Source organism: Coregonus lavaretus (genome assembly GCF_964263955.1).
Source record: "Coregonus lavaretus genome assembly, chromosome: 7".
Taxonomy (NCBI): domain Eukaryota; kingdom Metazoa; phylum Chordata; class Actinopteri; order Salmoniformes; family Salmonidae; genus Coregonus; species Coregonus lavaretus.
This window is the reverse complement of record NC_139994.1, coordinates 26,380,064-26,393,637: the sequence shown is the minus strand read 5'-3', so window position 1 is coordinate 26,393,637 and position 13,574 is coordinate 26,380,064. Positions and strand designations below refer to the sequence as shown.

The following is a 13,574-nucleotide window of genomic DNA, read 5'->3' as shown; positions in this document are numbered from 1 at the left end:
CTATTTGGTAAAAGACCAAGTCCATATTATGGCAAGAACAGCTCAAATAAGCAAAGAGAAACGACAGTCCATTACTTTATGACATGAAGGTCAGTCAATACGGAAAATGTCAAGAACTTTGAAAGTTTCTTCAAGTGCAGTCACAAAAACCATCAAGCGCTATGATGATTTAGAAAAATAGTTAAAATAAAGAAAAACCCTTGAATGTGTAGGTGTGTCCAAACTTTTGACTGGTACTGTATGTTTTAGTGCGATGTTCCAAATGCCTCTAGGTTTTTAGTTTCGTTTTTATTAGCGTTCTGTCTTTTTGGTCTCGCCTCCTTCGCTCATTCTGTGCTGTGTGCACAGTGCACCTTCCCACTCGTACGCAGACACCAAACCCCTCCCCCTGCCACTCACTACAACAAAAGACAAAATATTACTTCTTCCTCTCTGACAACAATCAGTTTAAACTTGCTATTTGCATTTTAGGTTTGGTCCAACAGAATAGGTCACATGGACACCGAAACGCTTACAGACATTATTTTATTGTAATAGACGAGAACTTAACCATTCTAACGAACAAATTTTTATGTCTCAACTCCCAAAATGTAAAACAGATAAGACCCTACTAAAACGAGAGTATCAATGAACTTGATTGTGGAAAATGTATGCTCAGTTTCTGTTGTGCGCGGCATTGCGGTACCATGTACCGCTAGTAGCATTTTAGCAACAGACTTATGTGCTAGCTTTCTAGTCTGTGTTCTATAAATGTGCAATGAGCATAGAAATACACATTTATATAAGGAATTGGCTACTCTCATTCTGAGAAATAAGCATCTTATCCAGGTAGGCCACTTGATTTCAATATCTAAACAATGTGAACAGTTCAAACAGTTGGAGATGGACAGGAGGGTGTATTCATAACAGTTCAACTGTTCTACCTTGTTAGCAAGCAAATAGATACAAGTTGGCTAGACTTCAAATATAAAGATTAACTGGCTACTCACTAGCTCGTGGGCTTGGGCTTGAGAGATTGCTTATGAGACCTGTGTTCATTTTCTATAATGCCTGCTACAAGAAGTTGGTCATTATTAGTGGATGTGAATTGTGTATGGTTCTGGTAAAATGTGTAACAAAAAGGGCATTTTCGTAGACAGACTTGAAAGCCAGATCAGTGATTATTGCAAACAAAAGCAGGTTAAACTATTTTGATAAAATAATGTAATTACTAGTGGGTCTTATGGTTGTGGAAGGCTTATATTTAGCCTAGGTATAATTTTACAAGCCCTGAATCATTAGATTATTACTGACTGTTTGAAATGCAGTGTATTGACCTTTTTTTGTGCAACAAAGCTTATTTAGAGAAAATCTAATATATATATCATTTTTAGGCCATATCGCCCAGACCTATATGGGGGCTGTTTGCATTTCAAATTAGGGAGGTGTTGAACAATGGAAATGTTAATGAATTTACCTGCAAAAAAGAGAACTATTCACACATAGTTGGAAATGCAGGAATCATGACAAGGTCTTCAGGTGGATTTTAATTTTCCATGTTTTTTACCCCCTACCTCTTTCAGATATACAAAAAAGCAGATAAAACGAAGCAGGCATGGTAAAATCATAGGAACTTTGTCTGTGTATGAAAGGGGTATAAGAAATGTATGGATATTGGCTTTGATGGAATAGTGCCCAGTCATTTGCCACTACTTTCTTGACCGCTAGGCTAACCTGTTAGCTTGCGTAGTGAACACTCCCACCACCGCGGGGCGCTGGTTGATTTGTAGCACGTTGGTAAGCGACTGCAGCACATCGAAGTAGAAGAAGGAGTCACCGGGCACCGAGCAGTTGAGCCGCGCCTTCAGGAAGGAAGTCCAGTAGCGCTCCAGCACCCGAGGAGAGCCGCCGTTGTCGTTCTTACACACCCGCGCCACGCGAGAGAACACCACCTTGGAGCCAAACCAGAAAATAATAGAATAGAATAGAATAGTGCTTTATTATCCTTGCCGCTCTTCTCCTGACCCCCTGAGACAACAAACACGACTTAATAGGCTTGAAGCAGCACAGGGTCAGCCACAGTGCTGGCTGTCTGGGGTTAATAAGAGCCTTGCTTTTCAACTTCTCGATACTTGCTTCACCTGGGACTTCAAATCAGCAACCCTCTGGTTGCAGTTCCACCTATCTAACCTCCAAACCAACCCCCACAAATTGATGTTATTTCCCATTCATAATAGCTCAGTGGTTCCGGGACATAAGGATGCAGACCTGTCCTTATAGCTCATATCCTACGTCCAACCATAGTGGTGCTTTCATCTTTTCAGAATAAATTGATTACCCATCTCAACTAGTCATGATACATATGATAAGAGTACATAGAACATCTGTTTTGTTTTTGTATTTTACCCCCTTTTTCTCCCCAATTTCGATCTTGTCTCATCGCTGCAACTCCCCAAAGCGCTCAGGAGGCGAAGGTCGAGTCATGCGTTCTCCGAAACATGTCCCGCCTAACCGCGCTTCTTAACACCAGCCCGCTTAACCTGGAAGCCAGCCGCACCAATGTGTCGGAGGAAACACCATTCAGCTGACGACCGAGGTCAGCCTGCTGGCGCCCGGCCCACCACAAGGAGTTGCTAGAGCGCGATGAGGCAAGTAAAGCCCCCCGGCCAAACCCTCCCCTAACCCGGACTACGCTGGGCCAATTGTGCGCCGCCCTATGGGACTCCCGTTTACGGCCGGTTGTGATACCTCTAGCACTGCGATGCAGTGCCTTAGACCGCTGCGCCACTCGGGAGGCCCTAGGATTTTCATTTTTGAAGACAAAAAAAAGATCACCAGGAATTCAGCTAAAATTTTGATTAATTTAGGAAATTTGTTCCCAAGTATTCCCACAAATAAAAAAAGAGACATGTGATCGTGTCTCAATGTAATCAAGGTTTGAAATGATAGTTATTTTATTTTGGGGCTTAGTTGTGGTCAATTTGCAGAGTACAAATTATTATAATTATGTTCCATCCACTCACCCCTGTCATACATCAATCTGGGGTTCTATCAGTGACACCCTCTTACCTTGCCCAGGGTGGTGTACTCCACTGCAATCTCACTGAGGAAGAAGTACACATAATTCCCATACTCGATCGCATGGTGGAAATGGGGCTCTGGGGAGGCAAGGAGACACACACAGGAGAAAAGTGAGAGTTGAGATTGAATTAAAGTCATTATGGTGAGTCATAATTTTCTGGGGTGTATCTGTATCTACCAGAGATGGAGTCACTGCTGTTCAGGCATTTGCTCCAACCATAACACCTGATTCTACTAATTAAGGACTTGATGACGCATTTATTAGTTGAATCGGGTGTCTCGGTACTGGGCTGAAAGAGCTACACATCCCCAACCAGGACACTGATAGACACAAAAGTCATATGACCAACCTCGGAGCCACTTGGAGTCGTACTTGACAGTCCGCAGGACGGGGCTGTCGTCGCCAAGACTACGGTAGATGACAGCGTCGCTGGCCAAGAAATCGGTCATGGTGGCAGAGTAGAAATCACCGCCTGAAAAATAAAGTAAGTATAGAAAATATAGTAATTAATAAGTAAGATAGTATAGTAGTAATACAGCAAGTCATAGTAAGATAATATCATTAATATGGTTAAGCTTTATATAAAGAGAAGTTAATGTCATATCTATTTACCAATTCATATGAAACACATCTTAAATAATGCTATAAAAATGCTCAACTGATCAAGCTAATATTTATTATAAGCTAGGTACAGACTTTTATGACTAATAGATTTAGCCATAAGACTTCCATCTAGACCTGCCTAAAAGCTCTTACATTCAGCCTTTGGAATACATTTTATTGCTAATGGACTATGGGCAGAACAATTTACATTTCAAATTCTACATTTACAAATTGAGCCACTCACCAGCAAAGAGGCCGAGGTTGGATTGGCCCGACTCGAAGGGACAGCGCGCCTGACCCACCACCTCTTCGCCAACCTGCTCCAGGGTGGTCATCTGTGGGAACGAGAGGAGACTGTTAGTTCTCTGTCACCATTATGGCTCTGGGCATGGACTGAAACCAGCACTGCACGAACACCTTAACCCCTATACCTCCGCTGCAACATTAGCTGAATTGCTAACACAGCCATTCCTATTGCTAGCACGGCTGTGGACGTTTAGCCCCTCGCTAGCGCTCATAAATTACCTGGCTGCCTCTCCAGTCCCTCTTGGGACAATCTCCTATTTGTGGCTAAGCAGGAGTTGGACTCCCTGCTCCCACACAGATTCACACACACACACACACACACACACACACACGAGTGCTAGGAAAAACAAAACAACATCTGTCTGGTTGGCTTCACCTCACTCTGCCTTCAATGAGCTCCAATTACTTGTCGTTTCTAATGCTAAATGACAAGTCATCTTTCTTGCCTTTTCAACATAACTTCACACTATTGTATGTATGCAAATTGTATTGGTAATTGTATTGAATGTGAAAAACAGGTGAATTTGCAATGTCATATGGACTTTTATTCAATTTTGAGTCATGAGTGAACAAACCGACTGCTCTGGAAGCAATTATACCTTGTCAATGCAAGAGGATTGAACACAAAAGGCTTAGCACTCAAGAGTGAATAAAGACTGAAATTGTGGCATTGTGATAATGACTAGCTCGTTGTCTCTGCATGTCCGCCAATCAGCAATCACAGCTTTCTAATTGGGGTGACATTAACAAATGTAAAATCATGGCTCTCTCGAATCTAAAGGTTTAATGAAAGAAATGAACAGCACACATCAACACCTAGACTCACACACACGCATATACCTTGTAGTTGCGGCAGGTGGGGTTGAAGGCATTAGTGCCGCAAGCAAACAGGGTCTCATCGTTCCGCGGTACCAGCACTTTGACATAGTTGTAGCACTCATCCTGGAAAAACACACAGGCTCATTCAGTATCATTGGGAACTCATGCACTATAGATACAGTTGGAATAAGAACAGGCGGCCATATTAAAATAGCACTGATGCATTACTAGATATCACAAGAGCATTACGGAGCCTTTGAATTACGTTACAGGGTGCACTTATGTTGCTAGGGAGAGTCGATTCTACCATTGAAGAACATATGTAACTCTCTGTTGTTGTTTTTATCGCACTTCTTTGCTTTATCTTGGCCAGGTCGCAGTTGTAAATGAGAACTTGTTCTCAACTGGCTTACCTGGTTAAATAAAGGTGAAATAAAATAAAAAATAAATAAATAAATAAATAAAGCGGTAGCTAGTGTGTTCTCTCCTGACCTTAAAGTAGACACACATAGAACATGGTGTAGATAGACACTCACACTGTTTTTACCCCTCACGGTACACTTGGCCACATCCTTGGACCTCCATGTCAGCTTCTGCAATACATGAAAGGGGGGAAACAGAATATGACACCACACCATGCTCTAGACCAGGGGTGTCGAACTCATTTTGCCCCGGGGGCCACATTCGGTCTTCAATAAGGTCTGGAGGGCCCCATTGAAAATTGGTTATACTTCCTCGCCGTCAATTTGCAAAAAATAGTACTTTATTGTATGAATGTAGGTCCATTATCATTTCTACACAGTTTCGATTAGATTTTAGTCATTTTAAAGTATTAAAAAATATATATACACTGCTCAAAAAAATAAAGGGAACACTTAAACAACACAATGTAACTCCAAAGTCAATCACACTTCTGTGAAATCAAACTGTCCACTTAGGAAGCAACACTGATTGACAATACATTTCACATGCTGTTGTGCAAATGGAATAGACAACAGGTGGAAATTATAGGCAATTAGCAAGACACCCCCAATAAAGGACTGGTTTTGCAGGTGGTGACCACAGACCGCTTCTCAGTTCCTATGCTTCCTGGCTGATGTTTTGGTCACTTTTGAATGCTGGCGGTGCTTTCACTCTAGTGGTAGCATGAGACGGAGTCTACAACCCACACAAGTGGCTCAGGTAGTGCAGCTCATCCAGGATGGCACATCAATGCGAGCTGTGGCAAGAAGGTTTGCTGTGTCTGTCAGCGTAGTGTCCAGAGCATGGAGGCGCTACCAGGAGACAGGCCAGTACATCAGGAGACGTGGAGGAGGTCGTAGGAGGGCAACAACCCAGCAGCAGGACTGCTACCTCCACCTTTGTGCAAGGAGGAGCAGGAGGAGCACTGCCAGAGCCCTGCAAAATGACCTCCAGCAGGCCACAAATGTGCATGTGTCTGCTCAAACGGTCAGAAACAGACTCCATGAGGGTGGTATGAGGGCCCGACGTCCACAGGTGGGGGTTGTGCTTACAGCCCAACACCGTGCAGGACGTTTGGCATTTGCCAGAGAAGACCAAGATTGGCAAATTCGCCACTGGCGCCCTGTGCTCTTCACAGATGAAAGCAGGTTCACACTGAGCACATGTGACAGACGTGACAGAGTCTGGAGACGCTGAGGAGAACGTTCTGCTGCCTGCAACATCCTCCAGCATGACCGGTTTGGCGGTGGGTCAGTCATGGTGTGGGGTGGCATTTCTTTGGGGGGCCGCACAGCCCTCCATGTGCTCGCCAGAGGTAGCCTGACTGCCATTAGGTACCGAGATGAGATCCTCAGACCCCTTGTGAGACCATATGCTGGTGCGGTTGGCCCTGGGTTCCTCCTAATGCAAGACAATGCTAGACCTCATGTGGCTGGAGTGTGTCAGCAGTTCCTGCAAGAGGAAGGCATTGATGCTATGGACTGGCCCGCCCGTTCCCCAGACCTGAATCCAATTGAGCACATCTGGGACATCATGTCTCGCTCCATCCACCAACGCCACGTTGCACCACAGACTGTCCAGGAGTTGGCGGATGCTTTAGTCCAGGTCTGGGAGGAGATCCGCCACCTCATCAGGAGCATGCCCAGGCGTTGTAGGGAGGTCATACAGGCACGTGGAGGCCACACACACTACTGAGCCTCATTTTGACTTGTTTTAAGGACATTACATCAAAGTTGGATCAGCCTGGAGTGTGGTTTTCCACTTTAATTTTGAGGGTGACTCCAAATCCAGACCTCCATGGGTCGATAAATTTGATTTCCATTGATAATTTGTGTGATTTTGTTGTCAGCACATTCAACTATGTAAAGAAAAAAGTAATTAATAAGATAATTTTATTCAATCAGATCTAGGATGTGTTATTTTAGTGTTCCCTTTATTTTTTTGAGCAGTATATATATATATATATATATATATATATATATATATATATATATATATATATATATATATATATATATATATATATATATACACATACACAGTGAGTGAAAAAAGTATTTGATCCCCTGCTGATTTTGTACGTTTGCCCACTGACAAAGACATGATCAGTCTATAATTTTAATGGTAGGTGTATTTGAACAGTGAGAGACAGAATAACAACAAAATAATCCAGAAAAACACATGTCAGAAATGTTATAAATTGATTTGCATTTTAACGAGGGAAACAAGTATTTGACCCCTCTGCAAAACATGACTTAGTACTTGGTGGCAAAACCCTTGTTGGCAATCACAGAGGTCAGACATTTCTTGTAGTTGGCCACCAGGTTTGCACAAAAATATATTTGGATTTATTTAACACTTTTTTGGTTACTACATGATTCCATATGTGTTATTTCATAGTTTTGATGTCTTCACTATTATTCTACAATGTAAAAAATATTAAAAATAAAGAAAAACCCTTGAATGAGTAGGTGTGTCCAAACTTTTGACTGGTAGTGTATATATATCTATTTTACTCAAACCACCCGCGGGCCGGATTGGACCCCCAAATGCCGGATCCGGCCCGCGGGCCGTATGTTTGACACCCCTGCTCTAGAGCAAGCACCACCACACCACACACAGAGTTACATGAAAGAGCCTGATACAATCGCAGAGTGTGTTCGTGTGGCCATAACCGTCAGAGGCCTCTCTGTGACCTTTGGGTGATCTTTGGGTCTGCCTGCTGAGAGCTTCGCTTGACTTTGCCACCCCATCAGGAGCAGTTATTTCTGGGAAGCTGATATGAAAAGGGGTTTTTGGGTATAATTACTGGACCCCTGCCATATTGGGGTTACGCTCGAGGGTCCTCCACTGTGGGGGAGCAGCCAAGCTAAGGGCCATTGCTTGCAGGCTAGTCCATTAGTGAGGAAAACTCAGTAGAGGCCAGGCTATGGTACTTCTAAAAACAAATATAATTCATATTGCAAATACATTATGGGTACTTCTGTGTTTAGAAGATAAAAAGCAGATCAAAAGTGTGCAGTAATAAACCACATGGCCATGTTAGTTCCTGTTTTTTTTAAATGTTATATTCCATCTTGCATAGCCATGTGAGGTTTGATTGAGTGTTTGATTATGTAACTTACCAGATGGGGGACGAAGTCGTCATCAGCTGTGGTCAGGTTTACTGCAAAAACATGGTCCCTGTGGGGTAAAGATAAAGATTTAGTGTCACGGTATTCTGTGCACAGTCTCATAAATAAAAGCAAACTAAGGGTTGGTTTCCCGGATTCTCCATTGAAAAAGCTTCAGCGTCCGGGAAACAGACCCTAGTTTGGTCAGTCTGGTTGTGATGTTTTATTGGTTGTGACTGTAAACATGTGGACCAGAACGGAGACAGTGGATTGGCTGACTGACCTGGCAGCGATGTAGAGCATGTGGTTGATCCTCAGCATCCTCTGGAAGTCCAGGCCTAGTCTGAATGTTTCATTGTCCGACACCAGCCCCTGGAACCCTGGGTACAGGTAGGAGTCTACAAAAAGAGAGAGATGAAAAAGATAAGAATAGCTGAATTATCACATACATTTCAAGATTTTTCCAATTCATGACCCCAACTCCTAGACAGCTCACAGCTATACGGAAATTACTACTATCTCAAGTTGTCATTCATAATTGGTAATCCTGCTTGGTCCTGACAGGCCTCATTTTGGTGTTTAAATCTTTAATTACGTAGTATTTGTTAGATTTTTAGTTGCTAGTGGCAATAAATGGATACACTGTAGGTTTGCAGTCGCTAAACTAAACCAAATCACTCTCTGGTCAGACACTCTCCCATTCTAGTCATGTCCTGTTCTTCCTGTGGACTGTATCCAGGTTCAGGAGGCCTGGCTTGTTTCTAAAAGGTCAGACTAGGGGGAAGTTAATGAACAGAAACCTCTGCTAGCTCTTCTGCTCTAGCTGTCTGTGTCCAGTCCTGGGTCTTGTTCATTAAGGCACGCAAGAGAAAACATGAGAGTTTCTTATTGGACAAATCCCTGTTTTTATTATTTCGTTTGGCGCCTACTGAACACAACCCTGTTGAAGGTTAAATAGAGGTTTGATAGAGCCATAGTTTATTTGGCTTGGGATGAGTGAGCTAAGATGAAGTGTCTGCTATTGTAGTTTTGTCGTAAGCAATTTGCATAATGGCAATTATTAGAGCATATACTGTTGCCATACGATTAAACTCAATTCATCTGCCGAAAGGCTTTGTTTGGACAATACAACAGCAAATATGATGACTAGGCAAAAGTGTTCATTAAATGATAAGACTGTTGGTGTTTTGTCGACGGCAAAGACGGCGTCAGCTCGCAACATGCAGAGTGATGAGCCGAATATCCTCTAACACTAAACAAAATGCCCTTGAAGTCCACTCTCGCAGTTAGTATAGGTAGGTCTGATGGTGTCGTTTCCACTGTCCGATATGTCAGGAGATATATCCGTAATCAATCTGTTTCAAGGTTTGTTACCAACTACTACCGGTAACACATTGTAAACGCCCTCTCATTCTTTTCCTCCTTCTCTTTCCGAGATTCCAAGCTGTTGACCTCGCAAACCAACTCCCATTTAATGCCACAATGCCTCAGCGAAACGTTCTCCTTCGCCACTCTTTATCCCCCTTTCTCACACCAATAATGTATAAAACCTGTCCTGCTCATAACCTGTCATGTAAGCCATACCTCCTGGAGCCGATAGACCCACATATAGTTAGAGAACTGTGGGAAAACTGTGCCCAACACCCACTCAGAAATCAATGATGGCCATTTTGAGTGTACATCTCTGTACTTAATCTAACCTTGTGTTCCATTTGCACAAGACCATTTATCCACACTCATCTCCTGTGCAGGCCAACTCTACAGCCTGACTTCCTGACTTTGGTTCATCAATGTCTTAACAAGGTAGCATTAGGGCTCTGAGCCAGCCTTAGGCAACGCAAATAGAGTATCTGTTTCCTTGCGTGCTGCTGGAGACAAATACCACAGCAATCTTCCTCCCTTAACGCAGTGGTAGATTTATATGTCACATCATATTAGTGCACTCTAACTACCAGTCCCGTGCTACTAAATTAATCCCCTTATATCACAGAGGGAAAATATGCAACATGGCACCACTTGGCCTTTTAAAATCACTCTAAGCCAAATCAGGGGGCTGGTGGGGCTACTCACGCTCCCATCTGACAACGTTGATTGGCTCCAGGTCCTTGGGGAAAGGTGTGGCCGTGGCAGAGGTGGACAGTAGACAGGAAGTGAGTGTGAGGGCTGCCAGCAGGAGGCGCCACCTCGTCCGTTCCGGAGGGACCATCTTCAATGAGGAGAAGGGGGGCGGGTGGGTAGCAGCAAGGGGGGCTTCAGCAAGTCATGGTGTGGGGCTCAGATCCACGGGAGCACTGTCTTTGGAGGGAAAGATGGAGGAAGAAGAGAGGAATTCAGTTCAGTCGAATGAAAAGGGGTCATAGAATACAAACAAATGTTGTTTGACTATACATGATGAAAACGTTCAGTCAAATCTGTAATTGCTCAATTTAGGACATTTTCTCAATTGGCTAGTGGTATTCACAAATTCATAGACATGATATAAAGAACACAGAGGAATCGATGTCTATTAATTGAATGATATAATTTCAGGACAAAATATGCATTTTTAGCTTGCATTATCTAAGCAAAATGCTACAATTATGATTCATCATAGCCTAATGGCATCTAAAGGTAACACAGGAGCTCAAATATGTGAGAATAACTAAATATATTCATCATAAAAATGTGGAAAGTAATGCACAAAAATAAATCTCACAGGACAATTGATTCATGTGATTGTGTCTATGTTCTGGTCTATCAACTCATGACACCGGCAGCAGTCCAGAACTCGTCAAACTAAACTAAATGTTAACACTAATAAGTAAAACATTTTTTTCCAAGGTCACACTGACACCAGGCTGTTTTGGTCAGAAATATTAATGATCGACTTCAGGCTGTCTGCTTTGGTTGAAACAATATCAATGAGTAACGAACAGTTCGGGCTGGAATCCAGATGGTCTTAACAGCTGCTAATGTCAACATCTGCCTCTTCGAGTGCCAACATACTAACACACACAGCAAGAGTGATGGTGGGAAAGGTAATTCTGTCAGAGATACAGTACACATCAGTCCAATGGACCACAGAGATGCGTTCATCTACATTTTTCATCTACATAGTTTCATTGAAGTTGTTTGACTCATTTTATAATGTTCCACATTAAAAAACCAAATGGATTGCACAGAGCAAGATACACATTTTCTACAATTACTAGAGTAACATGCTTGGGTAACATCCTCATTCTCTGACTCTTTCGTGAGGAATGCTTGGAGGAATGCTGCTAGCAAGAGGAAATGCATCCTGAAGTTAGACCTGACTCTACACACGCTAGAGACAGGACGTTAGCATGCCGCGCTAACTACCTACCCTCCCAAAGTCAACAAACAACAGGAGCACTCGCCATCAATATCAATTAGCCTACGCCATTCTCGTTTAGATTCCGAGCAGGTGTGGTGCTTAGCCGCGAGGTCAGCCAGTCATGGCCCCCCGCTATAAATTATAAGGATTAGCATCTAGTCGTGTTTACAGTGTGGCTCGCTGGTAGCCTCTCTACTCTAAAGGATTACACCCACTCAGACACACAATACCTACTGCTCCACTACTGTCAGACTGTAGAGGAAGTAATGGATGATGAGTCAACCTGAGTTGTCATTCAATCGATGTTTGGAGGAAGTAACATGGGAAAGTAAGTCTGAGGTAATTTTTGTGATCACAGTACACAAAGAGCAGAAGTGTTCAAAACTTCCCCCACTGACTAGCATAATCAGTATGATACATCACAGGTATTGTAGTAACTGTACAGTGGATGGAATGTTGGTTTCCAGACCAATATCATAGAACAAAAGAAAACAATGTTGTATATTTCTTCTGGGCAAGCCAAGGTCATATAGTATGACCGTGTGAGCTAAGGCCCAGCTGCTTTCAGTCCACCTTCAGCTGACCTCACCAGCGACTTGAGGAGTTAAAAGTGAGAACATACATTCCCATCTTCTCCAATAGAGTGGTTGTTACTGCGCTGCTAAGAGCTCCCAGCTGGGAGACATAGACCCCTGAGATGAAAACTCACTCTAGCTCTTCAACTGGTTCTCTATTGTGGTGGCGCCTGCCTGGGTTGTGGCAGTCACAACTGTGGGGAGATATTGTTGTCAAGAGGCAAAAGATCAGAAGTATTGTATGAAACCGCAACAGGAGACGACTGAAGCCATCTTGGATTGATTTAAGAGGTTTGCTTCTGTTTGCTATGCTAAGTGTTCTACACGTATAAAGACCTGTCACCAGAGATGAACAATCAATCAAAAGTTTAGTATTTGGTCCCATATTCCTAGCACGCAATGACTACATCAACCTTGTTACTCTACAAACTCGTTGGATGCATTTGCAGTTTGTTTTGGTTGTGTTTTGGGTTGTTTTCCCCAATAGTAACTCTCATCCAACGAGTTTGTAGAGTCACAAGCTTGATGTATTCATTGCGTGCTAGGAATATGGGACCAAATACTAAACTTTTGACTACTTTAATACACTAAGCAAATTTGTTCAAATACTTATGACTTCCTCAAATGGGGGGACTATATATACAAAAGTATGTGAACACCCCTTCAAATTAGTGGATTCGGCTGTTTCAGCCACAACTGATGTTTTTAATGGTTCGGGCTAGGCCCCTTAGTTCCAGTGAAGGGAAATCTTAACACTACAGCATAACATGATATTCTAGACGATTCTGTGCTTCAAACTTTGTGGCAACAGTTTGGGAAGGCCCTTTCCTGTTTCAGCATGACAATGCCCCCGTGCACAAAGCGAGGTCCATACAGATATGGTTTGTCGAGATCTGTGTGGAAGAACTTGGCCTGCACAGAGCCCTGACCTCAACCCCATCGAACACCTTTGGGATGAACAGGAACGCCGACTGCGAGCCAGGCCTAATCGTCCAACATCAGTGCCCGACCTCACTAATGAATGGAAGCAAGTCACCGCAGCAATGTTCCAACATCTAGTGGAAAGCCTTCCCAGAAGAGTGGAGGCTGTTATAGCAGCAAAGGGGGGAACAACACCATATTAATGCCCATGATTTAGGAATGAGATGTTCAACGAGCTGGTGTCCACATACTTTTGGTCATGTAATGTACATAAAGTGCTTTCATTCCTAAACAGTAAAACAGATATGTATGAAAATAACCTAAAATAAAAGGTGACATACCATCGCCTTGTATGAAACATTTGATCTCAAATCCAAAAT

At 43.0% G+C, this 13,574-nt stretch overlaps 2 protein-coding genes across 2 annotated transcripts in view; both read right to left on the bottom strand.

The window, feature by feature from the left end:
• The window catches only part of LOC311132968 (semaphorin-6D-like), a gene marked incomplete at its 5' end in the record, with an annotated part of 39,017 nt that extends 28,447 nt beyond the window's left edge, over positions 1-10,570 (bottom strand). The window contains 9 exons of the mRNA XM_084166367.1: positions 1,714-1,931; positions 3,049-3,137; positions 3,411-3,533; positions 3,909-3,999; positions 4,811-4,912; positions 5,326-5,382; positions 8,377-8,434; positions 8,648-8,762; positions 10,435-10,570. Coding sequence (XP_084022493.1) covers positions 1,714-1,931; positions 3,049-3,137; positions 3,411-3,533; positions 3,909-3,999; positions 4,811-4,912; positions 5,326-5,382; positions 8,377-8,434; positions 8,648-8,762; positions 10,435-10,570 — 989 coding nt within the window. The remainder of the gene's footprint in view (positions 1-1,713; positions 1,932-3,048; positions 3,138-3,410; positions 3,534-3,908; positions 4,000-4,810; positions 4,913-5,325; positions 5,383-8,376; positions 8,435-8,647; positions 8,763-10,434) is intronic.
• A 21-nt stretch (positions 10,571-10,591) lies between these two features.
• LOC311132476 (uncharacterized protein) overlaps positions 10,592-13,574 on the bottom strand; it is a gene marked incomplete at its 5' end in the record, with an annotated part of 85,360 nt that continues 82,377 nt past the window's right edge. The window contains one exon of the mRNA XM_084165762.1: positions 10,592-10,659. The remainder of the gene's footprint in view (positions 10,660-13,574) is intronic.